At 37.4% G+C, this 27,851-nt stretch overlaps 1 protein-coding gene across 1 annotated transcript in view; it reads left to right on the top strand.

Moving 5' to 3' along the window:
* Positions 1-27,851, top strand: part of LOC145981171 (sodium-coupled monocarboxylate transporter 1-like) — a 243,408-nt gene that overhangs the window by 70,383 nt on the left and 145,174 nt on the right. The window contains exons 2-7 of the mRNA XM_083114294.1: positions 9,529-9,739; positions 15,965-16,124; positions 18,478-18,543; positions 21,893-21,944; positions 23,822-23,889; positions 26,831-26,985. Coding sequence (XP_082970420.1) covers positions 9,531-9,739; positions 15,965-16,124; positions 18,478-18,543; positions 21,893-21,944; positions 23,822-23,889; positions 26,831-26,985 — 710 coding nt within the window. The 5' untranslated portion in view covers positions 9,529-9,530. The remainder of the gene's footprint in view (positions 1-9,528; positions 9,740-15,964; positions 16,125-18,477; positions 18,544-21,892; positions 21,945-23,821; positions 23,890-26,830; positions 26,986-27,851) is intronic.

Here is a 27,851-nt window from a genome sequence, read left to right on the forward strand (position 1 = left end):
CAACAGCGCAACCGTCAGTGTAGTGAATTCTGCACTCTTTCCAATATCGCCGACGTATTTCGTATTTGTGCATATGCATCAATAACACGTTCCTCTAACTCGGCAACATTATCGACAAAAGAGCTGTATACCATGCTCTTCATGTAACCCCAAATACAAATATCCAATATACTTAAATCAGGTGACCGTGGTTGCCACAATACAGGCCCCGCACGACCTATCCAGTGCCGACCATAGCGTCGCGTAAGGTGCCACCGCACAGGTGAAGCAAAATGTGCTGTGTCCCATCGTGCATGAACCACATACAAAACCGCTGGTGAAGGGGAACATCTTCCAGGAGACGTGGAAGATGATTACGTAGGAACTAAAGGAACACACGACCATTGAGTTAGGTGGCAGGATGTGAGGTCCAAATATGAAATCACCTAATATACCCATTCAAGGTGAAACGTTGCTGATGTGACTCAAACATTTCATGGGGATTTTCGTCACACCACACGTGAGTATTATGAAAGTTCACAATTCCGTCACGAGTGAATTCAGCTTCGTCTGTGAACAAAATGTCACCTAAAAAGCCTGGATGTAATGCAAGTTTACTCACAAAACATAATCCTGGCCTCGCAATCCGTTGCTTGGAGACCTTGTACGCGTTGGAGATGGTACGGGTAGAGCAACTGGCGGTGTAAAATGTGCCACACACTGCTGAGAGAAACACCTCGCTCCTGTACCGCGATCCTTAATAGTTGACGTCCCTGGTGCTTCTTCAACACGTTGTAAAATGCTTTCCTTTTCTTCCTGTGATATGTGTTGGCTTACCGGTTCTTTCTCCATATTCAAAACTCCCGTCTTCTCGGAGGCGTTGGTGTAATCTTACGAACAGGCGACGATCAGGGTGCCTTCGGCGAGGAAATGCTTCCTGGTACAGGCATGCAGCCTCCACTGCATTGCTGTCTTCTTTTCCGTAGAAGAAATGCATGTCCGTATATTCCTCGTTAGTGTACACACGTTCCATTTGAACCGCGAAGTACATTCACTTCACTGACAAACACTGTTGTACGTTATCCGCCTCGAACAGACACACTTACTGAACTACGTCTCAGTGTGCCCTCTAGTCTTGACGCAAGCCACGCTGCCCCTGACAGTAAGGATAGGAACTACGTAAATTACATATTACGTAATACTAGTAGAACACGTCGTACCTTTTACGTGATTCAAAGGCACCTACAGTATGAAGTACAGTGATTTCCAATAACGTCATGTACGTTTCGATTAGGAATGGTTTCGAGACGATACGAAACGAAACATTCCTTGGTCTCGGTCTCGTCTCGAGTTCAAAGAGTGATCTCGTTCTCGGTCTCGTCTCGTGTACTAGGTAGCCGTCTCGGTCTCGTCTCGAACACGTATCAAGGGTGGTGGTCTCGTTCTCGTCTCGTCTGCAGAGAGACGGTTACGTTCTCGTTTCGGTCTCGAATTCGAGACGAGACGGAGACAAGACCAAGATTATCTCGGGCTCGGTACCATCCCTAGTTTCGATTAACAATACGTACGTAAGTACGTAGGTATCATGCTTAGATCCTGCCTTCACACCATAACACTACTTTGTCAAAATGCCCAAGTGGTAAAGTGTTCGTCTTTCATTCAGTAGGTTGAGGGTTCATCTCCCGTAACCATCGGAAAACACAATTCATTTTACCACTGTAGGTATTGGTATTGTTTCTTTCATCTTACGTATTCTCTTTTTTGTACGGGTGTTTCTTCCGTCATAAAGGTGGGATGGAGATTGTTTTCATAGACTCTTGTCGACTCCCTTCACATATCATATTCTTTCTATCTTTAAAAATCTACCAACCACAGCTGAACACTGTTTTCCCATGACATTCGTCAGCCAACGAGCAATTTGCTTGCATTTACTGTCGGTGTTGCTATGCCCATTGCCCCTCCGGCAACGCAACCATGCTAAAATTATCCGATTTTCGTCTATCGTTTTTCCGTAATTGTAAATGGTATCTGGATATCATGTAATTGACGTTCACCTGCTTAGTCACATACCCCTTTCACGTATTCTTCCTACGGGGAATCCCATTTCCTATGGGGAGTCCCTTCCGCATAGGTCCCATACATCTCCCATGGCGCGTTTCTGGTACATCGCATAAGATTCCTTTATGATTTCTTTGGAACCGCCTATCTAACTGCCATAGTACTCGTCCTACAGAGGTGTGAACTGTACTTTCCCACACTGAGCATCTCTCGGAAAAGTGGAAGAGGAACTTACGTGTAGGTTTGATGCGATTTATCTCTGGGTTCATTTATGACCATCACTTATGATACACCCTGTATTATATGGGTTATAACTTTATTGGTTGGCTATGTGTTCCTTGGAGCATCAATAAAAGGAGGAAAGAACGTGTAAAGGAAATCGCGAAAGAAACAATGGCAATAGAAATTAAATTTCCCAATCTTATAAATTCAAGTCGTAGAAGTAAATCTGAATAAGGTGTTGAGCACCTACGATGAATGTGTAAAACTAGGAAAATATAATGAAGTTTTTGACATCACAAAAGAAAATGGTGAATGGCTGTGCAGTGAGAACAGAAGGTTATATCATCTTCCGATCAAAAGCAAAGGGGAAGGCTGCGAGTCTCAAAACTATCCATTCATCCATCCATCCAAAAGAAGAAAAATGCCCTTGCAGCCTACTTCAACAACAGCAACAACAAGAACTACTACTACGTCAACTTCCGAAACATCAGAGACTGAGATTGAATATGAAGCGTCCAAGAATTCAGATGAACAGTCTACAAGGACAAGGAAGAAGTATAACAAAACCAAATGTGTAACCAAATTAGTAATATCTTCAAAGTTATCAACCAGCAAAGTAGCAAAAATTTACTTTCAAGATGAGATCGACTTTGAGACACCTTCACAATCTGGTATTTACAGGTCCACCATTAAAGAAGCTGTTAAAGTTAAAGAAGAAATGAAGAAAACACTACACTTAGAAAACTGGTCGTTGCATTTTGATGGTAAACGTATTGATGACCAAGAATTATAAGTGCTAATGTTCAAGAATTACCGAAGAGATGTTAAGTTAGAAAGCATTAAATCTACCAGACGGAAAAACGGATACTGTTATCAAAGGAATAACAGTTGCTCTCGATGAATACAAATGAATGAAGGTGATTGTTGCAGACACTATGAATGTGAACACTGCAAGAGAGAATGGGATTGGAATTCAGTTACAAAGACTGTTTGCTCAAAAGAAACTGGAGGAACCACAATTCATTGGTTGTCATCATAATATTCTTCACCGAGTGCCTCGCATAATAATGGATGACGAACTTGGAGGAAACAACACATCGCCCAATATCGAATATCCATTTATCCCGGAACTTGTAACGAACTACGAGCAGATAAATACTAATTTAGAGAATGGTAAAGAAGAGATTACTGAAACAGCAGGATGACGTGATGATATGAAATTTCTATCTAATTTAACTCGGGTTTTCCGCTCTATTGAAGAAACTAGAGGATTGATTTACTGACCAAATCTACAATGCAGATGATCATCAGGAGCTATGTAACAGCTTCCAGGTTCATGAAAAAAAAAAACATTAAACTGTGTGAAAAAGTTTTGGAATCAAGAACCGTCGAGACTGTCTAACTGTCATTTAGTAGGGCCGTAGCTTGGTTGATTCATTTAGAACTTTGATTTTGAAGGCTTTCTAGAGTGCATGGAGTTCGCTCTTGGCATAAATATGAAATGTATGTCTATGATTTAAAATAAGGTCAATATATTTTGCATCAAATTTTTTTGTCTATTGTCTTTCACAGCGCCTGCAGGCTTTCTTATTTTTTAAAAGTATCTCTGGTGATCAATATGGCGCTACTTTTTTCACCATTTACTTCGATTCGCCATACTTTGGTCCAGACGTTATTTGCATAAATTTTGAATTATTTACCTTACCAGTGCAATAATGGTCGGGAAAGTACTAAGTAACTTATCTTCACTATTCTCCCGAAAACATAGAGGCGTTGGCGTCTTTTCTCTAGTGTTCTCTCAGTTGCTTACACTCCTCTGAAGTGACCGATCCCCCTTTGGCGGCACTCAGTACCGCAAGCGGAACGTTTCATATTTTAAATCACAGCTTGCCAGTCATGAATTCGGGGGAAATAAGAAGAATGAAACCACGGTACATTGTTCGGAATGCAAATTATTTGTATGCAGAATCCATTGCTGTACGCATACGAAATGTCGGAGTTATCAAAATAACAATATTGAAAAGTGACAAAATTCAGTTCCTTATATTTCAGTCAGTATGTCTTTGCTTACGTATATCTCGTAAGACTACGAGAAACAGATTGAGATTTGAACATTTTAAAAATATTTTGTAAGTTTCTTTGAGGTGTGTTTTCTACATTTGATTGCTCTTTCTGCGAGTCAGTAAGATTTTGACAGAGAGATAATTTGTTGTTCAAATTGTTCCTTTCTAAGCCCATACAAGAAAAATACTTTGAATTTTCTCGAAAAAATACGTTTAAATTTTTTTAATAAATACATTGAATATTTTTGGAAAATTGTTTGATAATTTTGTGAACGGTGAGTTAATTTTTTAGTGCCTTCATTATGTGCCAATGTCTTAATTACTTTTAGAATAACATTTTGGTGCATTTGCTTCAAGAGTCGAAGGTTGTGATTCTATGATACTCTTATCATATATTTTCGCTTTTCTTTTAATAGTTTATAAAAATGTCCGAAATGGATGTGTTTGCATTCATGTATATGTCGTCTGATATCCAGTAAGTGCTAGTGTAATTCAACCTAGATTTGCACCAATAATTCACGTAAATAACGTTGGTTTTGATGAGGCTGCACTGAGTGCCTCGCGACAATTGGGCTGCAATTAGGACGCCGATGACGGAGGGTTAAAAAATAATTTCTGGTTCTTACTTGTGTCAAAAGAAGCAGTATCGTCAGTGAAAAATCCAACTGAGCAACGTTCTGAGCTGGGGACGTCACTGGTATAAATGGCGTAGAGAAGTGGTCATATAACCGATCCTTGTGAAACGCTTGCTCTTACCTGCGTCAATTTTGACAAACAATTCTACCAGACGGAAAAGCGGATAATATTGTCAAGGGAATAACAGCTGTTCTCGATGAATACAAATTATGGAAGAGTATAAAGACGATCCTTGCGGACACTACGAATGTAAACACTGGAAGAAAGAATAGGATTATAATTGAGTTAGAAATCTGTTTGCTCAAAAGAAACTGGAAGAACCACAATTAATTGGTTGTCAACATCATGTTCTTGACCGAGTTCCTCGCATAATAATTGATGAATAACTTGGAGGGAACAAGACATCGCCCAATATCAAATATCCATTTATCTCGGAACTTGTAAAGAACTACGAGCAGCTCAATATTAATTTCGAGAATGGTAAAGAAAATATTACTGAAACAGCTGGATGGCGTGATGATATGAAAGTTCTATTCAATTTAAATCGGGTTTTCCGCTTTTTTGTAGAAACTGGAGGATTTCTTGAAGTGAAGGTTCAGAAAATACCTAAATTAAGTAATGCAAGATGGAATTTCTAAGCGTTTGGAATTTATCATTCTACCAGAGGGAACAGACTCACTACTCAAAATTTGTAGATTCATCTCTTGCCATTGGTTTACTGACCACATGTACAATGCATATGATTATCAGGAGCTATGTAAGAGCTTTCAGATTCATAAAAAAACATTAAACTGTGCGAAAAAAATGATGACAGGATGACGTTGGGTGTGTCTACAAAACCCTGTCTTCAAACATTTTTTCCAACAACGCCAGAAAACATGCGGCAACGAGTTATTGATGGTTGTGCCTCTATCACTCCCGACATTTTGGGACGAACAGTGTGGAGCTTCAGACACCGTGTTTTGATGAAATGCATTGAAGAGAACGGTCCTCATTTTGAACATTTGCTCCTTTAAACATTTATTTGTGTACCTCAAATGGTAACTAATTTGTAGTAACATACTTAATTTTGTTGTTCATATGAAATTGTTCCTTGAAACCAAAGAGTTGGAACAAATTAATATTATTTATTGTTACACAAAAACGTAAATTACCAACAATTTTCTTTTGCCGAATTCTTTGCACACATTTTTTGAATAAAATTCGTTTTTGCAATTTTCTCAACGGAAACCAAAACTGTTATTACATGAAGGGAACAAAATGAAACTGAAACTACCAAATGTTTATAAATGTTCGAAGGTTGCAATTTTTTTACAAATTTTTTTGAACAAAAATACCTCTTTTTTAACACGGAATCCAAATATGTAAAATCAATGGGAGTGTTCCATTTGAAATTTCATATTTACCCCCCCCCCCCACCCAGCCTCCCTAAGGGGTGGGTGGCGGCGACGAAATTTTTGCGGCATTGACTTAACCCCTCAATAGTATCAAACTTTTTTCTGTGCAATTTTTCGTTCATGCGATATTCCATACTATCATTATAAATGGACCACCCGGTATATCGAGCTCATGGATCGTTAAGATGCACACTCAACATATCATTCCATGTACCTAGCAATTTGCAGATATCACAGGCTATCTTGCAAAATGGTGTTTCTAACCACCTACCGTATTGCTTTAATGAAACTACGGCATGTTTAATTAACTACAAGTATAACTCTTGCATTATATCATCTTCATTTTCTGTTACAAATCTTTTGAGTTTTTGGTCTGGAGGTTAACATTTCCGTGGAATTGCCCATATATCTTTTGATTTCGTTGAAATTTAATTTATTCTTTCCATCTTTTCTTGACCATTTTATCTATGAATTCTTCAAGTGTTTACACTCCTAGGGTTTGTGAAGCAATTATAATCTTGTCTTCCTCTCTTTCTCTGAGATCATTTTGCACTCTCTGGAGCAACTTTATATGATTTTTGGCTGCCTATTTCCATTGAATGCAGTTATATTTCATGGTGGTTATAACTGTCATTTAGTAGGGCCGTAGCTTGTTTGATTCATTTATAACTTTAATTTTGAGGGCTTGATGGAGTGCATGGAGTTCTCCTTTGGCATGTCTCTGATTCAGAATAAGGCCAAGATCTTTTGCATTTTCCATTTTTGTCTATTGTCTTTCATAGCGCCTGCAGAGTTGCTTATTTTTTAAAAGTATCTCTGGTGATCAATATGCCGCTACTTTTTTCAGCATTTACTTTCATTCGCCGTATTTTGGTCAAGACGTTCATACTTTAGAAGTCTTTGCATGCACTTAAAAAATGATTTCAGGTTCTTACTCGTGTCAAAACAAGCCGTGCCAACAGAGTAAAATCCAACTGAGCAATGTTCTGAGCTGGGGACGTCAGTTACATAAATGGCGTAGAGAAGTGGCGATATAGCCGATCCTTGTGAAACTCCTGCTCTTACATGCGTCGATTTGGACAAAAAATGTCTTGCATCGCCCTTTCGTCAAGACAGTTTGCTAATAGGTTAACGTGGATGTCTTGAATGGTAACATTTCTAAGTTTGAGCAGCAGTCCTTGGTGCCACACCATATCAAAAGCTTTTTCTGTCGGTATAAATATGCCTAGGATATAATGTTTCCTGTTATTATTGGTGGTGATGAGGTCTGTTGTTTTTACCAGAATGTCTACAGTGTTGTTTCCTTTAATGAATCTAAACTGTGCACTTGGAATAATTTTGTTTGTAGTACAATGTGATTGGAGTATTTTGAGTAATTTTCTCTCGAGGACTTTGCTAAAGTGAGATCATAAGATGGATTTATTTGAACGTTTTCGTGAATAACGCAAAGGTTCTTCTTTGTACTTTCTTCAGCACTTCAAGCTTGATTTTGTTGAAGCCAGCCACTATGTCTGTTTTAAGCTTTGTTATATTATTTGCTACCTATTAGGGGTGTTGTCAGATCTGGAAAATTTGTCGGTAACATAGTTCTTTTTTTTTTTTGAAGGTTTCTACCTCAGGTCTTTCATTATTTGTAACAATGTCTTACTCATCGTTCAATTCTGCGTTGTCATTTCTAATTATTTTGGGTTGTTCCTCCATATTTGATATTGTTTTAGTATTTTCCAGAATTTATGTCTAAGATGGCAACTTCTTTAAATTTCATTCCCAATATCTGGCATGGTTTAATTTTTATAGTATCTTTGACTTAATTTTTAAGTATATTCAATGTTGTCTTGTATTCTCTATTTTTTGCTCATCTGATTTTTTTCATTCCGTTTTTCAAAGGCTATTCATGTAGTGAATAGTTAGTCTTCTTCTTGATTTACTTCTGCTACTGCTTCTCTTTTGTTGTTGAGGTTGTAGGCTGTTAATAATTCTTTCGTTATGAAGACCACTGAGTTATGCATTTTTTCTGCACTCTTTTTTTTATTGATAGGTCGGTTCTATCATGAAGTATATTTTTTAACTACTTCCAGTTGGTGTGTCATTTCCTAGATTGGTGATTGCTTAGATCATCTAGTGGCCTGGTGATTTCAAAGTTTACAGACAGATGATCGGAGTCTAATCCATGTTTCACCGTAGAAGTGTTGCATATAGATTCATTCTCAAAAAACATCAGGTTCTGTCTCGTTGCTGGGATATAAAGTTGGTTATTGCAGTTGTGCTGTAACTGTAACTGGAAGGTGAGATATGAATAAGTACTTCACCCACAATTTTAGTCACAAATTATACGTGCACATACTACCAAAAATAATCAATAATAAAGCTTTGTACAGTGGGATCCATGAATATTGCCATGCAAATTGTCAATCACTATGTTCGTGCACTTTAATTGACCCAATAAGAGCTCCATGAATAAAAAGAAAACTCAAAACAAACTGCAGACAACTTCTGCACCAGCATGCATAAAAATCCATCGGTTAAAAACACATGGGATGTAAGAGAAAAATTAATGAAAATAGTCATGGACAATTTGCACGGTAATACTCATGGATCCCATTGTACGTGATTAGCAGGAATTTCACACAAGTCTTGTAACTGTTTGCAGACGTCAGCAGACATAGGTCTTACATTTAAACGTCGAAACACAAATTTCAGTTTGCTTTGTCGTTGTGCATTTATATTTTTTATCTACATATGTGTTAAATTCGATATGGTTGATTGTTTTAGCCAACTCATGCAATTTCATGGAGCTAAATTGTGATACACATGTTCAGTGGATCACCTGTATGGTTCGGAAGTCCAACGATACCACTACGTTATCAAGAAAGCTGTAAAGGGGTCCCAGGTTCGATACCCGGTGGAGGCACATAGTGGTTCGGATTCCACTTTAAACTGTAGGTCCAGTCCCGATTAGCCTTTCTGTGCACAAAGTGGACTTAAAACACCAAATCAATCAATCAATCAATCAAATCAAAAAAGCTGTAACAGCGCGTGTGTTCGGTGGTTAGGTTAACAGTAATTATAGAAAATCAAGCCTGGGTTATTTTTCCGAGACTACTTATTAATTGATATATTACAAAATTGCAATAGTGCATTGTAAACTTCGTAATCTATTGTATCGTTTTCAGGTATGAATATGGAAGAGAATTGCGACGTGGGGTCTACTATGCCAAGACTTGGATGGCCAGACTACTGTGTCTTTGTGATAATGCTGATATTCTCGTCAGCAGTCGGTCTCTTCTACGGGGTCTACAGGAAGAAAGACAATACCACAAATGAGTATTTTCTGAGTAGCAGACAAATGCATTTTTTTCCAGCCGCCATGTCCCTGGTCAACAGGTAAGATAATAAAATGCAACATTTTGTCTAACAGCAATTGTTTTACATAGCCAAGGACCGAGTTCACATTGTATTTTCATTGCCTGCTTGTATAATGTAACTTCTGAAATTGTCTACTCCAGAGGTCTCCAAACTCACCGATTTATTGAGCTACTTCCCACATTTGAAAATACATGACGAGCTATCAAGTGTAGATTGATTTTTTTAAGATCCTTCTTGCTTCATAAAAACTTTGAGATATGTAAAAATTTTTACAATACTAAAACGCCAGGGCTCTCGGGGTCGAATCCCGACATGAGCATGTGTTTCCTTTTTGAGTAATTCTTTATTAATTTCATCATATCATCACTCATCACTCATCCTCATCGTCGCTATTAGCCAAAAGTGACAAAAAGTGACACTAAATAACAAAAGTAACATCAAATCACATCAAATTATTATTTTTAATTTCTATGCAACGTACAAAAGCTGTCATTTCTGAAAGAAAGTTCAAAACATTTAAATACTTTTCTTACAAACACAGTAAAATTTTGTCTCTAATCATTAACATCTTACTTCTCCATGTTAATGAGAAGGATGACATTCATTTTCATCCATAATATTTGTTAGGTTGGGTGAATAGGTTGTCACAGATATTGTAACAAGTTGTCCAGGTGTCCATCTGTCCCCAAAAGCAGATCTTTCTGCTACTCAAATCTTGCCATTCTTATCTGCAGTCTATTCTAGCCAACCACCTCAAGAGCTACTGGAAATAACACCGCGAGCTACCAGTAGCTCCCGATCGACGGTTTGGAGATCCCTTGTCTAATCCTTTCCAACATGCCGTAAATTAATAGTTACTTGGTTAGCACGACGAATATTTCACTATTCATCTCTTGATCAGTAAAGATTACTAGCTATTGCACTATAATACTAGCTGATAACTTATTATTCTTAACTCTGTTTTAGTAGTCGTCAATATCTGACAAAATAATAAAAAATGTCAAACAGATATTATCTTTGGAAGAGTTGAATTTGTCATGGCTGTGATTGGTCTAGACTACGTAATATCCTTAGATTGATCAGGTCTGTTATCTGACGTGAACAAAGTTCGTGCCAGTGGCGCAACCACAGGAGGGGCAGGGAGCATTGCCTTCAACTTTCGACGGAAGTATATTCTAGGAGGGGCAAGGAGGCCAAACGTTGACGGCCGAGGGCAACTGCAGGAGGGCACAGAGGAGCAATTGTCCCCCTCGACTTCAAATTTTATGCAAAAATAAAAAAAGCTATATTTCATAAAATTTTCTTGCTCGCAATGCCTGCTTCTCTGTCTCGTCAAATTCAAAGCCGTAGCTAGGGGGTGGCTGGAGTCGGCCATAGACGCCGAGCGGCCTAAATGAAAAAAGTTGTAAAAGGGAGAATATCATGGCGCCCCGTGAAATTATCTGCACCCTATTAAATCAATATTGTTTTCAGTTGCAGAAATTGGATCTAAAAAATGTTCTTACTCGCTTTGCTCGCAATGTCATTGTCTTCTGTTATGTATTTAAATAATATGTGTTGTATATATGTATTGAATAAACTTTGAATACGTACACAATTTAGTGTTAGCATGTTGTATATGTATTTTCTTATATTATGTCGCTCCATGTTGCATATGTGTAAAACATATCTTGTACATGAAAGTTATACATGTTATATGTACAAACAAATTATCTTCGGAATGCATTTATCATTCATTTTCTGCCATTCAAAAGTACAGTTTGTGTGCTTGTTTTCCATTATTAGCTAATGTGAAATTGAACGTGTTGAAAAATTATTTTCAATCGTTTGTTCCAAACAAATGCTCTAGCACCGATTTTTGTGTAATTTATGAGGATAATAACGTCTTTGATACTACTACTACCAGTAGTAATAATAAAAATATCATTATTATTGTTATTATTATTATTATTATTATTATTATTATTAGTACGCTTATCTTGGTACTTGCCCCCCCAAGACAAAACTTCGTGGTTGCGCCTCTGGTTGGTGCTTTTATATTGCTGCCACCCAACGATGTTGTCGCAAAGACTAAACCAAGGCTGGAAATGGACCGAAGCGAACCAGACGGCGTCAGAAATGTTAACAAACCATTCCGGTTCGTTTAATTATTTAGATATGTAAACATTTTTATTTTCAATGCGAACTAAATTGTTAATACTCTTTATAGTACATATTATAGTATTCATATACAATTACACTCTACGTGGAGATGATTTGTTACAGCAAGGGAGGTGAGCAAAGTAGTCCATGCCTTCATCTTCTTGTGGCTTGTGGTTTCCATTTTCACAGTGTTATATGTTAATTATTAGTTTTCGTCTATTGTTGATTCGATGATTCTTAGATTAAGCGAACAGTCAAGTTTCAAATCAGTTAGTAACCAATAAATCCAATTCTTGATCATACGTGAAGCAACAATATGGTAATATGTTTCACTTGCAGAAGTTTATTTTTAGTACAGCGCCTTGAATAACGTAGTGTGGAAAACGACCCAAGAAACTGGTTCCCCAGACGGATGAGAAACACAGATGGCAGTGCGATCAATGCCGATGCTAATTTTCTTATGAAAGTAATGCGGCTTTGTTAGTTTTTGGAATATATTATGTAGATTTGTTTGTCTTGAAAGGCGGTATGTGAATTGATGTAAACAGTTATATTTGTGGAGTGATTTGCAGTCACGAAATGACATTAATTTGGAAAAAAAAAGTAAAATAAAATTAATAAATAAATAGCATACGTAACACAAGAAGAAACATCGCAAAGTGATTCCGGACGTCAGGTGTTGGATTGTGTACTAGAGTTTTATTTTTCTGTTATTAGAATATAAATAGTATCCTGAGAGATATTTCATACCGAGGCGACAAATCACAAGTGTCGCTTGGAAGCGAGGAGCCCGTAATCAATGCAGCCTTTCGAACCGTAGGGACACAAGCTCTGACTGCACCTTTCCTCAAGGAGATTTTACACCAAAGCGACACGCGACAAACGATACGAGGATTTCACACCAAAGCGACACGGGTCCTTCGGTCCAAGGCAACTTTCACACCGAAGCGACACATGTTGCTTGGAAACGAGCCAATCAAGAGCAACATTTCGCAACGTAGCGGCATGACGGGAAGTACAGGCCAGCGTTCGGTTGGTGAAATCCACAAGCGATAAGTGTCGCGTGCCCCTTGTCGCTTTGGTGCGCAATCTCCCTAAAGCAAGACACTCATTGCATCGCACATGCGCGAACAACAAACCACGGCAACATGTTGCAAGCTATTGAGGAAATGGCCCAGTTTGAGCGACGCACAAGCGACACGTCTGTCTTATCGTGTCGCCTAGATCTGTTGTTGTAATGTGCGATTTTTCGTGTCGCCTATCTGTTGTTCGCACAATTAGCAGCGAACGCTTGCCAATAGTCTGAAGGCACCATGTCGCTTGTCACTTAGTTGGGAACTCCCCCTGTAGCGCGTCGCTTCGGTATGAGCACCCTTCCTTTAAGGAGCTTTCCGACCGAAGTAACAAGTAGCACGCGAATACGCCATATGAACGTGTCGTTTGCAGTTTGGACCCTCATGTGCAATGAATGCTATTTTACAGTCTGGAAGTGTGTGTCACTAGTGTAACAGTGTGAACATCCCGTGTCGCTTGTCCCATTGGTTTGAAAGTTTCCTTACACTCATGTCGATGGCACTAAGAAAGTTTTGTGGGGTTCCCCTTGTCGTTTCATGGAATCATCATTATCATCATCGCCGCGATTAGTTAAAATCGGAAGAAAAGAGACAGTAAATATCAAAAATACAAATGCTTCAGTGTGTATATCTTTAAAAGAAATGATGATGATGATAATAATAATGAACGTAATTCATACCCAAGAATTTAGTTGCCAAGAGCATTCACGCGTATTTTTTCTCCCATATTATTAACGAAAGTATGACGATAACAGGACGTGGTCGACTGTCTAGAATTTTCGTTAATATCTTCGCGACCACTGTACCAAATATCATAGCAATTATCACATTCATAGAAATGCTTCATGTAAAAGAATCAGACGTTGCAGCGAAAACTCCATTTACTTCCATTATAAGCAGACGAATACCAAGCACCGGGTTCAACACCAGCGCCTCTAGCGGATCATTTTCGAGTGGAACCAGCCAGAGCGCGCAGAATTGTGCCGTTTTCCACACTACGTTATTCAAGGCGCTGTAATTTTTAGTAAGTAATATTAAAACAGAGTACTGAGTATATGAATATTTAATTTTTTTAAAAAACAAATCACCAGTTGGATAATCTGACTACCATCCACGATTTTTATTTGTTGAAATTTAAAGGGAAGAAAATTCCATAAGACTATTGTCAAATGTATTTGATAGTATTTTGTGTTAATATAAATATTTAATATTAACTCAGTAACAAACTCTCTTGTCTTCTTGGCTGCAGCAACACAAGCCTTCCATCTGTTCCTATCCTGGGGAATATAAATCAGATATATTCCATCCTTACCGATTTCCTTTAGGTCCATCTCAACGTTATTCCTCCATCTTCGTCTTGGCTTTTCTGCAGGTCTCTTACCGCCAGGTTTCCCAACAATAATCCTGTAAACCCTTCTATCACCTCCAATATGACCTGCCCACTTAAGCCTTTTTGATTTAATTATTCTAATAATATGTAATTCTACGTTATGTAACCTTCTCTACATCTCCTCATTCCTTTTGGTTCAAAATATTTTTCCAAGGATTTTATTTTCAAATATTTCGTTTTTAGTGTTTCATAACATGCTTTAATAGTTAGGACTTAATTTGCTGTGTTCACATGTGTGATGTGTTTTGTTTCTACTCCTTATGCGGCCATGTGTGGTTAATTTCTTAAGCATACATGTTTTAATCAATATCCCTGTTTATAACGAGTTTGCACAAACAGAAATGGCCATAAATGCACTTTTTATACCTAAGTGCCTCTAGAGGTGCAATCTCCATATGCAATGTGAGAAGGAAGCAGTATCAGCCCAGGAGACTAGAAGAATGAAAATTTAAAGATAAATCGAAATGTTTTCCTACCAAACCCAATCCTGGTCTACGGGCTGTGCGGACCAGGACTGTCCGTCAAGAAAATGCATCATGAAGGTTTCAGAAAACACACAAGCAGACCAAAGCTTCAATTATGACGAGGGGTTTGCAAACTTTTTCGTATCACGCGCCCTTAGTGTTTCAAATTCATGGCCACATCAATACGCGTCTTGTTGTGCTCATCAGTAAGGAAGCGAGGGATCCACGTTGCACAAATTTTCCCACGAAGAATTGTTCGTGAAACGTCAGGGAACTGTTCACTGATTTCATCCAGTGTGACGCTCCGATTGTTCTTGATGAATTCGTCATCTTCACTCAGCAGTTCGTCCGTAATGACAGACGGGCGCCCGGAACGTTCGTCATCATGGACGTTCGCGCATTCGTCGCTTGAGAAATCTTTTCACAGCCCTAACTTCTCATGTGGCGGAGTTTTCAATTTTTTTTAACATTGTAAACACTCACAGAATAACTACAATGGCAGCGCTACGATACGTCGCACACACTGAGCAGACAGTCAACTGAAGTCGTTTGACCTTGCGCGGCGGCTAGTCGCGTCAGTAGTGCTCCACACGGCGCGAACGGGTACTACTTTCCGGATGTCCCTCGTACATTGGAATAATGTATGGGCGCCACTATTCAAACATATTTTGGTTACTATAAGTTGCTACTTGCAGTTACATATAAATCAAATAGTAAAAATATCATATGACTTGACTTTCTGCCAAACATCCCATAATTCCTTAACCGAATATACAGGGTGTGCACAAGAAAAACATCCCGATTTCAAATTACGATTGAGAGGAAATTATTCGACATAAAATCTTGCGGTTTGCGACAACATGTAAAGCAACTCAAAAAGTTTTTTAGGTGCTGAGTAATTAGCAACGATGAAGACAACACAAGAGAGAACGCAGTGTGTGGTGTGGTATATGGAAAAGAAGTCGCCAATTTCAGTCCAAAAAACATACTAATGGTTACGAAAGGAACCAACCTAAAAGTGCACTAATTTAAAAAAAAAACTATTTGTGTTAGTTTACATAATCCCGCAAACCACAAGACTCTATGTCAAGTAGTTTCTCACAATTGTAATTTGAAATCAGAGTGGTTTCATGTGGACACCATGTATTGAAAGTACATTTTCTCTTTCTTTCAGTGTTCTATCTGCGGTGTTAATATTGGGATTCCCGTCCGAAACGTACATGTATGGGACACAGTACTCGGTAATAATGTTCTTGCTTGTCCCTAAATCAATTATTGCTTCTTATCTCTACGTCCCTGTGTTCAGGCAACTTGGACTGACCTCATCATACAAGGTAACATTGAATATTCCTTTGACATTTTCATTTGCAGGGCATGCTATGTATTAGCTTAAACTGACGGCCATAAAAGTTGGCGGGTGGCAAAAGTTCGCACTGTTGCCACGTCGGAGCACAACCCTGTGTCTTCCGAACTTTAAGAGAATGAAAGATCTCGTTGTAGAGTTTGTCTTTGTAATCCATGTAACACAAACTGGCAGTATTTGATCGAAAGGTCAGGGATGACACAAAAGTGCCAGCGACTTTTGTCCCGTTTTAGCTTTACTTTTCCAATACGTTGCATCAGCGCAATTCTGCTTACCAGCCTATTTTCATGTCTGTGCGTTTAAGCACATTTATATTTACGATGGAATAATGAAAAAAATATTGAGTTTTTGGTTGTGTGTTTCTCTAATTTCAGTTGAAATTACTAAAACTCAAAATCTGATAAGAGTCAGTCCATGTGAAATCAACACAGCCCACAACCTGACCAACTCCGATTTTCATGAAATTTGGGGAGTTGAAACTATGCATGGAACTTAGTAACTATGAAAATTTTGAGTCTCGTGCGTCTTGTAATTGTTAAATTATTCAAGGTCAAAGTTCGCATAAATTGCCCTTTTTTAGAACACTTAGCTATGCTAAATGTGCTTTAACTCCACCCCTATTTCGCCTAGGAAGCTCAAATAAAGCTTATTGTACAGGGAATTGAACAAGCCTTCCAGTGATATATAACAAGCCTACCTTTGGATAAAAATATAATTTTGTCACGTGACCTTGATCTTTGACCTTGAATATCTCAAAACATGTCATCACCAGAAACCGTGAAAAAATATATTTTGTCCCTCATGCCATGCTCTAAAACATATCAAAAAATCATTCTGAGACTGCAATGGGATCAGAAGAATATAAATAATATGTGTAACTATGTGACTGATAAAAGCCTCATTACATGAACTATGACGAGTCAAATGCTCCTTAACACTCTCTACAAAATGTAAAGGAGTTATCCTGGTCATGAAGGTTAGGCACAGGGAGATCCCTAGCTGTGTGTCTCAAGCGCAGGTCCGGCATATTGTTGACTGCCATATTGAATTCAAAGCAAACATTTCAAAGGAAAGGAGGTGATGTAATATATCAAATCAGGCTAGAATTTCACGAGAAATGAAGCGGGGAAGGTTTTTCCAACATATATTTTACGAGCAAAAAGTTATTACAGCATGCTTGTAACCATTTTCTCCTTTCGAGGTGTAAAAAACAAGGCATTAGAATTCTCCTAACGTGTTAGGAACTCATCGAGATCACGCTGACATTTCGGGAGAGCAGGGACGTAGCTAGGTTGATCAGTTTGAGGGGGCCCAAAAGTAATATTTTTTTTCTATCAAACTATTATAAATTAATATATATATATATATATATATATATATATATATATATATATATATATATAGTCTTAGATAAGAACAAGGACCTCCCCGATGGCGCATGCTTTCTAAGAAAACTTCTCTATGTAGGTTGCCCTTGGACCGGTGCGCAATTTTTGGTCACCACCACAATCTTGTAGAAATTGTTCAAAACTCGGTTTGGAATAATAATCAACAGAATTGAAATAATTTGGAGCTGTGTTTACAGCCTTTATGTCTTCAATTATATATGCTTAAACTAAACGTACTTTAAATTATCTTCGTAAAGCCTTCACTGATGAAATTACGCTTTAGAATTCTAATTTTCTACAAATTTGTGATCGCATCTAACGTACAAAGACAACTTTTAGAAAGTGATCCGTTGACAGTGAATGAAAGCAATTTCTTGAAGATTTAGTTTGGATTATATTCTTGATGCAAAATACGATAATACAAAGAACGAAATCAAGCAACGTAGCCGTCCAGATTGGCTCCATTTTTCTAAAATCAGTTAGTTTCCTTATTTCGTCATTCTCCCATTAAATCACTGTACATCGATAAACTCTCATGAACGTAGGGAAAAAAATAATAATATTGTCACTAGACAGTTGTTGTCGTGGAAAGAGTGATAATACACATGTTGCAAATATAATACCAATTCATAAAAATGTATGGACCAACAATGAAAGATGTGCAATATTTTAATATTTTATGGATAGTGTGAATATTAGTAGCAATAATTTAATAAAATACACTTACCTCCTCTCGAAGGGAGTTTTTTTAATATAATTATTTCTATTTTTACTTTATGTTAAAGCAAGGCTGCCATTCCACGCAAAGCAAAAATTCAATTCACACACTGTAAACGTTTTCCCTGAATATCTCTCCCGTACTTGGGCCACAAATTACTTGCATATACCCCTTTGTGTTGAAAGGAAATTAACTATTTGGTTTGTTTCTTATTTCAGTATTTAAAACTTAGATTCAACAACTACATTTGTCTGCTGGCTTCAGGAATGTTTATAATCCAAAACGTAAGTACACAGCAAACAAGCTAATAGTGATTGAGACTTAATATATTTCAAAGTTATTTGCCCATAAGTGATACAGAAGTCTCTCCATTAGTAACCAGATGCCCGCAGAAATGTCCTTACCTGGAGCTGGTCTGGTGTCAGTACGAGGTGTCGGCCATTCTTGCAACTATACCACCCTGTACCGTTCGAGGAAGACTTTCCACCAGGTTACGGTAAATGACGGCGGTAGTCGCTTCCATCCGTCCTACAAAATGGTGAACAGCTTGGTGGGGAGCAAGGAGTTTGTCTAATATTGTGTGATAGGTATCGGCATTCAGGGATCCAGGCATCAAAAGCCCGGCATGGAATACCAGTGCCACCACCTCTCAACGGTTGGTACACTGGGATCCATGAGTACTATATTGCAAATTGTCCATCACCATGTTCGTGCACTTTATTTGACCCAATAAGAGCTTCAAGAATTAAAATAAAACTCAAAACAAGCTGTTGACATCTTCTACACCAGTATACATAAAAATCCATCGCTTAAAAAACATATAGGATGTAAGAGAAAAACTAATTAAAATAGTCATGGACAATTTGCACGGTAATACTCATGAATCCCACTGCATGAGTACTTCGCAATGCCTTTCGAAAGTCCGTGGCCACAGTGCCCAATGAAGCCTGCCGGTTTGACTTCAACACACGTCGGAACACTACCAGACCGTTTTTCTCCACGTCGCGGTTGTATGTTGATCACACCCTCATGCTCTCATTTCGTCACTACATCAGTGACTGTTGCACATGGTATCTGCAACTTTTCCGAAATCTCACAGATGGAATGTCCGAATTGGTGGGTGCCGATGATCAGCCTCAGTCAGCTCTTATATTCCACTCATTTTGAACGTCTATAATTCCCCACTGTTGGTCAGTGCCCTGAGATGGCAACAGACATTGAAAAAAAAAAATTCTGAAGTATGGCGCATCAAATTGTAACAATCTTTGAATATCACCACCAATTACAGATTTACCGTAAAACAATAGTGTTTACATTTGTAAATATGGAGACACTTCTCACTTATTACTAATGACTACTTTTAAAAATGGTTGGAAGTTATTAATTAAAATCCAAAACTGATGTAAAGGTGATGTATTAGCTTAAATTGGTGTTAGCAACAAATAGCATTCCGTGGATAGCCATTTAATTCTGTTGAACATGAATGATTTACCAAAGAATGGGACTTTAGCGTTCAAATGGAATAGCAGAAAAGTCAGTAGGGATAACCAAAGGAATGCTTAAAAAAAGTGTCACGAGGAATATTCTTATGTTTTGTTAGCTCCTCTCGAGTATATAAATTCTTCAGTGTTAGATTTAGAAGCAGCAAAAGTGCAAATACTCGTGAGTAGTTGTTAAGAACAACATTTTCCATTCAAAATAATTTATTTATACCTGAAGTACAGCTGAACACACAGAGTGTATGTGAAAGATACAAGCTAATATTGGAATCCAACCAATGGCGTCGTCGCTTTAAATCAAGGGTTCCCGGGTTCCATACTCGATGGAGAAACATTACACAGTGACACGGATCGAACTTCAAACTGTAGGTCCAGTCCCAATTAGCTTATCTGTGCAACAATTGGCCCACAGCAGACCTCAATTCAATCCAAGTGAAAATATCTTATTTGAAAAGGATAAGGTATGGGTGAGAAGAAATAAAACACAACTAATGAAATCTAGTTATCATCCCACAGTTGGGCGATGATTCAGAAATTCAGCCTAATATTATTGTGTAGCCGAGCGTAGAATCTAGCAAAGCACAAAAAGTAGCATTCATAATCCTCATAGTGAAAAATCTAAAGATACAATACAAACTTCCATGTTAGAAATAAGGGAGAGTAGTAAAAAATTCCTATGGAAAGTGATGATTATGAATGTACGAATAATGTGATCATTGTGTAAGGGGGAGATATAACCTATGTGTGGTACTTAGGGTTAAGTACCGACAACATAGAGATACTGCATATATGACAGCCATAATCTACAGGTGCTGTAGCTTACAAATAATTTAACTAATAGTTAATCTCATATTAATCAACAAAAGTGTAAAATCTTGGAATCTGTTACTCGAAGTGATTATATTTTGATTACAAGCAACCAATTAGTACTTTTCATATAAATGTCAATAGCAATTTTATCTGTAATGTGTGTGATGAGAGTATATAATAATTTCTTAAATATACATGTCCCTATAAATTTTAACACAAATCAGGCGAGGTAGTAGAATTATCCAAAATTTATATTCCAATAGTTTACATACGTATATCTGTTTTTACATTCCAAGTTCTGTGTCCAGGTGTACAAGTTATTCTCCATAAATGAACATCAAAAATTTATGTTTGTTTGAATAGTTACGTAGAATGATTACCTCCATAGACAGGTTGACAGACCGCCCAGAGTAGTTAATGGAGAGTTTTTCTGTACTAGTTATGTCAAACTTCACTCAATATTATTTTTCATTATGTTATGGTTCAAAAAATACTGAACTGCCCTAAAATTCGTTTCTGCTGACGGACAGACCGACCTTTTTGCTAATGTATGATTCATTGATATCATTCTGTTCCACCAAATTTCATCTTTACACTTATAGTAGTTTCTGAGATATTGATATTTGACATATCGTCGGATGAGAACCAAAGGAGGTAACTCAAAAAATGTGGTTTTCAGTTTCGGTTGAAGAAAATTCTCTCAAGAGCTTTCTTTATTTGGAGTCAGATCTCCACTTGTAATCGTTAGCAAAATGATGGAGACACGTATCTCCAATTTTATGAATCTTTTTAAGAGCCAGAGATATTCCTAAGAATATATGAGTTCCTGTCTCCTTCAAATTTGATAAATTTGAGTTACGTTCCTCTGGATATACTGTTTGACTGACAAAATAATCGTTAATAGTACGCTTTTCAGTTGAAGCATTTCACAGAATAACGCTGTATGGCACATTTCAGTGAACGCGAGAACAACGGATAAAACCTGTTGTATGTTAGTGGACTACAGTAGAAACAACATAAAACCTTATACAAACACAGTAGCAATCACTGGGCAACATCCGACATTATGACTGGCCAGCTTGTAGCCTGTAGAAACAGGGCCGCAGCATGATTTTTTACTGGTAACTCAGCACATTCCCAAAAGTGTCATACAGCGTTTTTCGGTGAAATGCTTCAGTTCTTGCAGAGTAATAATACTCTGTAACAATTGAACAGTTGTTTGTTGTACTTTTAGATATTACAAAGTATTTCAGCGTGGTGGCTTATGTATAGATGTGTATTTTATTTGCATTAATATATCTATCCTTGTTTTAATCTGTTTTAGATATTACATTCACCAATATCAGCCTACACGGCTGGGTTAGCTTTGAATCAAGGTAAGAACATGTGTTACAGTAGCTTCTATTTAGTCGTATAATTACGCCACATTCAAACACATTCAAAAGTTGTGTTTTAATCCGATTTTCCTCGTTTTATAATTGACTAAGAAATCAATAACCTAATATTAACTTTCGTCTTTTTTTCTAATACTCATGTACATTTCGACAGAATTAAAATATACACTTAATGCCTCATCCCATGAATTCCTTTATAATGATATATCTATACAAATATGAACAGAATTTAAAGCTTCCTAAAAATTGAAAATCGGTTTCTTGTTTATCTTCAAATGCGTCGAGCCGTAAGTGTCATTCAATCTCAGATCAATCCTTCAGTTTCTAGCGACTGAAACTTAAAGCACTGAATTTTTTTATCGTTGTAGTAAAAATGGATTTGCCTCACACTCCTGCAACCATTATACGTGTATTTGTAGAAGAAAATTTCAAAATCTTTATTTCAGTAATATACTTATTTCTATGTGTTTATTTACTTACACCGAAGATACAGAATGACCAGAGAAAGATTTCCAAAAAAATTAAGTAGTCTGTATTTCGGTAAACACTTTTGGACTACAGAATATTGCGTGTAATGTCTCTCGGTGCGAGTATGAGTCTCGCAACTCAAAGATGATGAGACGGGAGTTTCTCAGGTAAATATCCGGTCACTGCCGGGGTGAACGTAATGCAATTTCGAAATACGACAGGACACAATAGGCCGGCATTGATCGAAAAGGGGTCAGATCGCTTTGAGAGAGATGAGAGCTGGAGGTCTTGAGAGAGAGAGAGAGAGGTTTCGAGACTCTGCGTGCCCGAACAGGTAAGTTCCATCTTCCCTTGTGTGCCTGCCATTCGCAATCACGACGTATATGGGTTCATAAACATATTTCATTTCGTTTATTTAATCTGGTCAAGCGTGTACCTAAACGCAGTCCTTTTGGGGAACATGAGGAAGCGAGTGCCGAGCCATTGGGGCTACGACACGATTAAATAAGAATTATACTTCAAGATATAGAGTGAACAACAAATAAAAATAAGTATATTTCCACGAATTAGAAGATATTTTCTGCTTTCCAAAATTCTATTACATCACAAATGCATAAAGAAACATATTTAATTTGATATTTATAAAGATTGACACAAAATGCTGCAGAATAATGTTATGTTGGAGTCATTAGAGTAACTTGAAACTTGTAGTATATGCATACTCCTATTGAAACCTGATATTTTTGTAAATGTGATTTTATACAAAGGATTTAAAAATTATTGTTGTTTATCGAAACATACAAACGTCATTATGGACGATTGTGTAAGCCAATCCACCCTCCTGAAAATGTATTCGTTCACTTGATTTTACCAAAAAATGCTTTGAACTTACATGTATACTACTCGAATAATATATACATAAGTTAAATAATATTCCAGCTGAAAAAACGCACCTGGTATATTCCCTGTACAGAACTTGCCGAAAAAAATTGAACTTGTCCTGCATTAGTGTTTTATTTCTCTTATACCTAATTAATATTAATAACTATATACAAGAACTAAGAATTATTGAGGTAAACCAGGTCATAATTTCAGAATGCGCCACTGTTTAATACATTAATGCATTTTAAGTTGGTATATTAGGGTTAGTCTGTCATTTGCACAAACAACTAGGTAAGCCCAGCCAGGCCGAGCATACACTTAAGTACGATTGTATTAAACTGGTTTTTATTGTGAATATCTGTACTTTTGTTTCTGTCAATCTTTTTGGAGTTTCACATCTGTTTATTACAAATATCCTGTTGCATGTCATAACTACTATTTTAACTCTCCTCCCCGATATTTTCTTATGAATGTCTTAACGAAAATATATATATATATATTTTTTCCAGTGGCTGGATGGAACATAAATATCTCCGTTGGTATTATAATTACTGCCTGCGTTGTTTACACAGCAGTCGTAAGTACTGTACATTACTTCTACATATAGAAATAATATGCATGGATCTTCATTGAGACTCTATTTAAAAAAAAAATATATTGAGTTCTGTGACAGAATTAAAATTACTGTATCCGAAATTTAAAGGAAACGATACAATCACGTAGCTTTGCATGCAAGGAATTAAAAATGCCACCAAATATGTAGCTTAATTACTTATATTTTGAAATTTTATTAATTAAATTTGTCTTATCTTCAATATTTAAAACGGGCTCCCCGATGGTGCAGTGGTAGCGTCGATGCCTTGTAATGAAGGGGTCCCTGGTTCGATACCCGGTGGAGGCACATTGTGATTTGGATCCCACTTTAAACTGTAGGTGCAGTCCCGATCAGCCTTACTGTACACAAAGTGTACTTAAAACATCAACTCAATAAATCAATCAAACAATAAATCTATATATATATACAAACAGAGTGTCCCACAAAGGGGTTTACACTATTTGAATGTTAATATCAGACAAAGTATTACAGATAACTTGATGGAACTTTATGTATCTGGATCTGTCATGATTAGTGCTTGATGCCATTCATTTGTTTTTCTTTAATTTAAGTTCAGTTGTTGCCAGTAGTGACAAGTAATTGACAAGATGGCTGGGAACCTTTCCGTTGAGCAAGGAAGTGGATTCTAAAGTGTTTTTGAAAATGGGAGAACATGAAAGACGTGCAGAGACGGTGGTGGGCAGAATTTGATACTGCGCCACCGTCACGTGTAACAATTACGAAATTACGCGACATGTTTGAGAGGGAAGGAAGTGTGTGTGATCTGGGACGGACTGGCAGGAAGAAATCAGTATCGGACGAAAGAGGGATGGAAGCAGTGGTACAAACTTTCACAAGATCCCCCAAGAAGTCCACACATCAAATTCTGACCCCCACCGTCTCTGCACTTCTTTCATGTTCTCACATTTCCAAAAAAACATTTTAAAATCCACTTCCGTTGCTCAACGGAAATGTTCCCAGCCATCTTGTCAATTACTTGTCACTACTGGCAACTCAACTTAAATTAAGGAGAAACAAATGAATGGCATGAAGCACTAATCATGACAGATCCAGATACAACAAGTTCCATCAGGTTATCTGTAATACTTTCTCTGTTATTAACATTCAAATAGTATAAACCCCTTTGTGGGACACTCTGTATATACTCTCTACATACACATATAGAGTCACTCGCGTGAATACGCCCAACTTTTTTTTTGGAGGTTTATAACTTCGCGAAATGAAGGAGTGTCGCAATGAAAGGGATGTCAAATGAAAGCTACATGTTTTGTTATAGTTACCTATAAGTTTTATTACTGTAAGTCTTGAAGCAAAAGAACCATAGAAAATTAAATAGATGAACGTCAATATGGGCAAGTCACCCCGTGTTCAGGGTAAAACACCCACCCATTAGTGGTAAAATGCACAATACAAGAAACAATTCGTATTAATCTATAATATTATATTTTATTTAACCTCTCTCTGGATGATTCATGTTGACCAGGACATTCACTTGTTTACTTCAGTTGTCTCAACCTCTGTGCTATGTGAATAATGCACAGTGTTGTGCTATGCAAACTTCCTGATGTATTCAGGATATAGGAAGTTCCATCAGGTTTATGGAGTCAGCTGTTTGCAAAAGAGGTAGTAAAAATCACGATTCGGCATGGAAGAAGGTCTCCATGGGTTGGGTGATATAGAGGTGAGACAGACTGAGAAGGGACTGACTTTTGATTTGGATTGAGGAGAGAGAGGAGCTTGGAGAAAGGAGTTGAGGGAAAGTGAGGCGATGCCTGGTCAACGAGCAACGAAGTCTAGAGAGGTCTTAGTTTATTTTATTCTTCGAATTTATCATCACCTTCAGATAGATAGGTAATTATCCTAACCCAGCCATGATTCAGGTTTGAAGGTTCATAAAACCCAATGAGTGACCATTGTCTTTTCTAGTTTTTAAGCTCTTTAGTTTTAATTGTGCCTTTCGCACTGCCAAGCATTTGACTTGTCATGTTAATGACGAGTGCTCTCATCATTGAGGATGAATGATGAATAAGTTACATCACACATTGATTAATTGTGGGAGTGACTGGTATTGATCCCCATCATTCTGTAGAATGATACGAATTGCTCTAATACTTGACATGACATATTTAAAGGAAAATAATACACAACATTAACTGGAAGATTATTAACGTTTGTTTTGTAAACAGAACATCATTTGTACAGACAAGCCCAGCGTTTCTAACAACGTTTAATTTGAATTTACCATAGCCTCTTTTACTGTTTACATTTGTGAGAAATTGCATTGCACTTTGGACACATGGACATGAATTTTATACATATTGCATGCATCCACATACTACAAAAAATACACTGGATCCAGTCACATTGTGGTTCTTTCATATCATAATAATGTCCATGGGCATATTGTACTTAATTTCTGTGAGCATATCACCCCACAGTTACAAGCAGAAAATTGAATCACTGGTTTGGCAACTCTGAGCACCATGTGGCAGTTTCACTCTGCAGATATGTTTCCCTCAATCTTGATCTTTACACCAAAGACAAGTATAATTCAGTTTCTTTCTCTCTTGCTGTTAATACAGCAACGTCCAAAAAATTATTACCTCAAAAATTGTCTTCTTACCTCATGAAATTAACCCTGGATGGCTTCAGATTTTTCTCACTAGCTTCAAACCTGCTGCCTCGTCTCACCACGGAGGACGCTTTCAAACAAGAGTCGCAGAGTTGCCATAACATTAACGTTGCGCGAGATACGAGGGGCTGGGCATATTCCCCCGAGTGACTCTATGTATCGAACTTTTCCGTTGGGATTAAAGCTCAAAAACTCCTCATGACCACACCATTGTAAATAGCATTGTTATAATATAAGATGTGTACATAAGGGTTATTTCTTTTCTTGTAGGGCGGCATCAAAACCGTCATATGGACAGACACGGTTCAAGGCTGTCTCGTATATTTCTGCCAAATAGCTCCTCTAGTAGGAGGACTGGTGGAGGTTGGCGGTTTTAACGCCATGTGGCAGCGCAACGAAAACTCTGGCAGAATAGAATTTTTTAAGTAAGCAAATTGGATCTTCTTAAATTGTAGTACAAAATTAACCAAAAATTAGATTTACAGATTTTTAGGACGTGTATAATCGTCCACGTATTGCTATCTGTGATCTGCCCGTCATTTTAGATGAACAGAAAGAAAGTTTGGAAAGATCTAATTTTAAAACAATGCGACCAATCTTAGTCAGTAATACAAGGATACAATGTGTTTTTAAGATAAAGATATATTGACACGGCATGACAGACAGACAAGGAAGGACACGATGATGAAAGAAGCAGTTATATTTATTTTCATTTGTATAATCATTTTCAAAATTATACACAAATTATTCTAATACTATACTAATGATATTACCAAAAGTTACTTGTTGATATGAAAAATGAATTACATGTGCATAATTTCCTGCACAATACTAGGGTAGCCATTTAACTGGAATTCCTTGAATTCCGTGAATTATTGGCTCCTGGAATTCTGCATGAAATTTTCTCCGTAGACGTGAAAAATTGAAACTGTTCTTAATCCTAATTCCATTGAATTTATACATATTTATAATTGCCCTGAGGCAAGTTTTTCACAATTTAGCTTTCATATCTAGGTATATTTAACAACAAATTTTTATTTATCGTTAGCATATCTCGCCAAAATTCTATGGTCAAATTTTGTTGCCAGTATCGCCATAAATAAGAAAAGTATAGCGATTCTTAAAAATAGGGTTCACCTCTCCCGGACTTACCCTATATACAGGGTGTATCATAGGCAATAGCGTAAACTGACACAGTTAAAAGTACACGATAATGTAAGTAATAAAATCTCAGTCAACATGGGTCTGCAAACGAGCCGTTTCCGAGATAATTGCGAATGTTGTGGTTACA

The sequence above is a fragment of the Lepisma saccharinum genome, chromosome 29 (genome assembly GCF_977018435.1).
Source record: "Lepisma saccharinum chromosome 29, izLepSacc3.1, whole genome shotgun sequence".
In the NCBI taxonomy this organism is placed as follows: Eukaryota; Metazoa; Arthropoda; class Insecta; order Zygentoma; family Lepismatidae; genus Lepisma; species Lepisma saccharinum.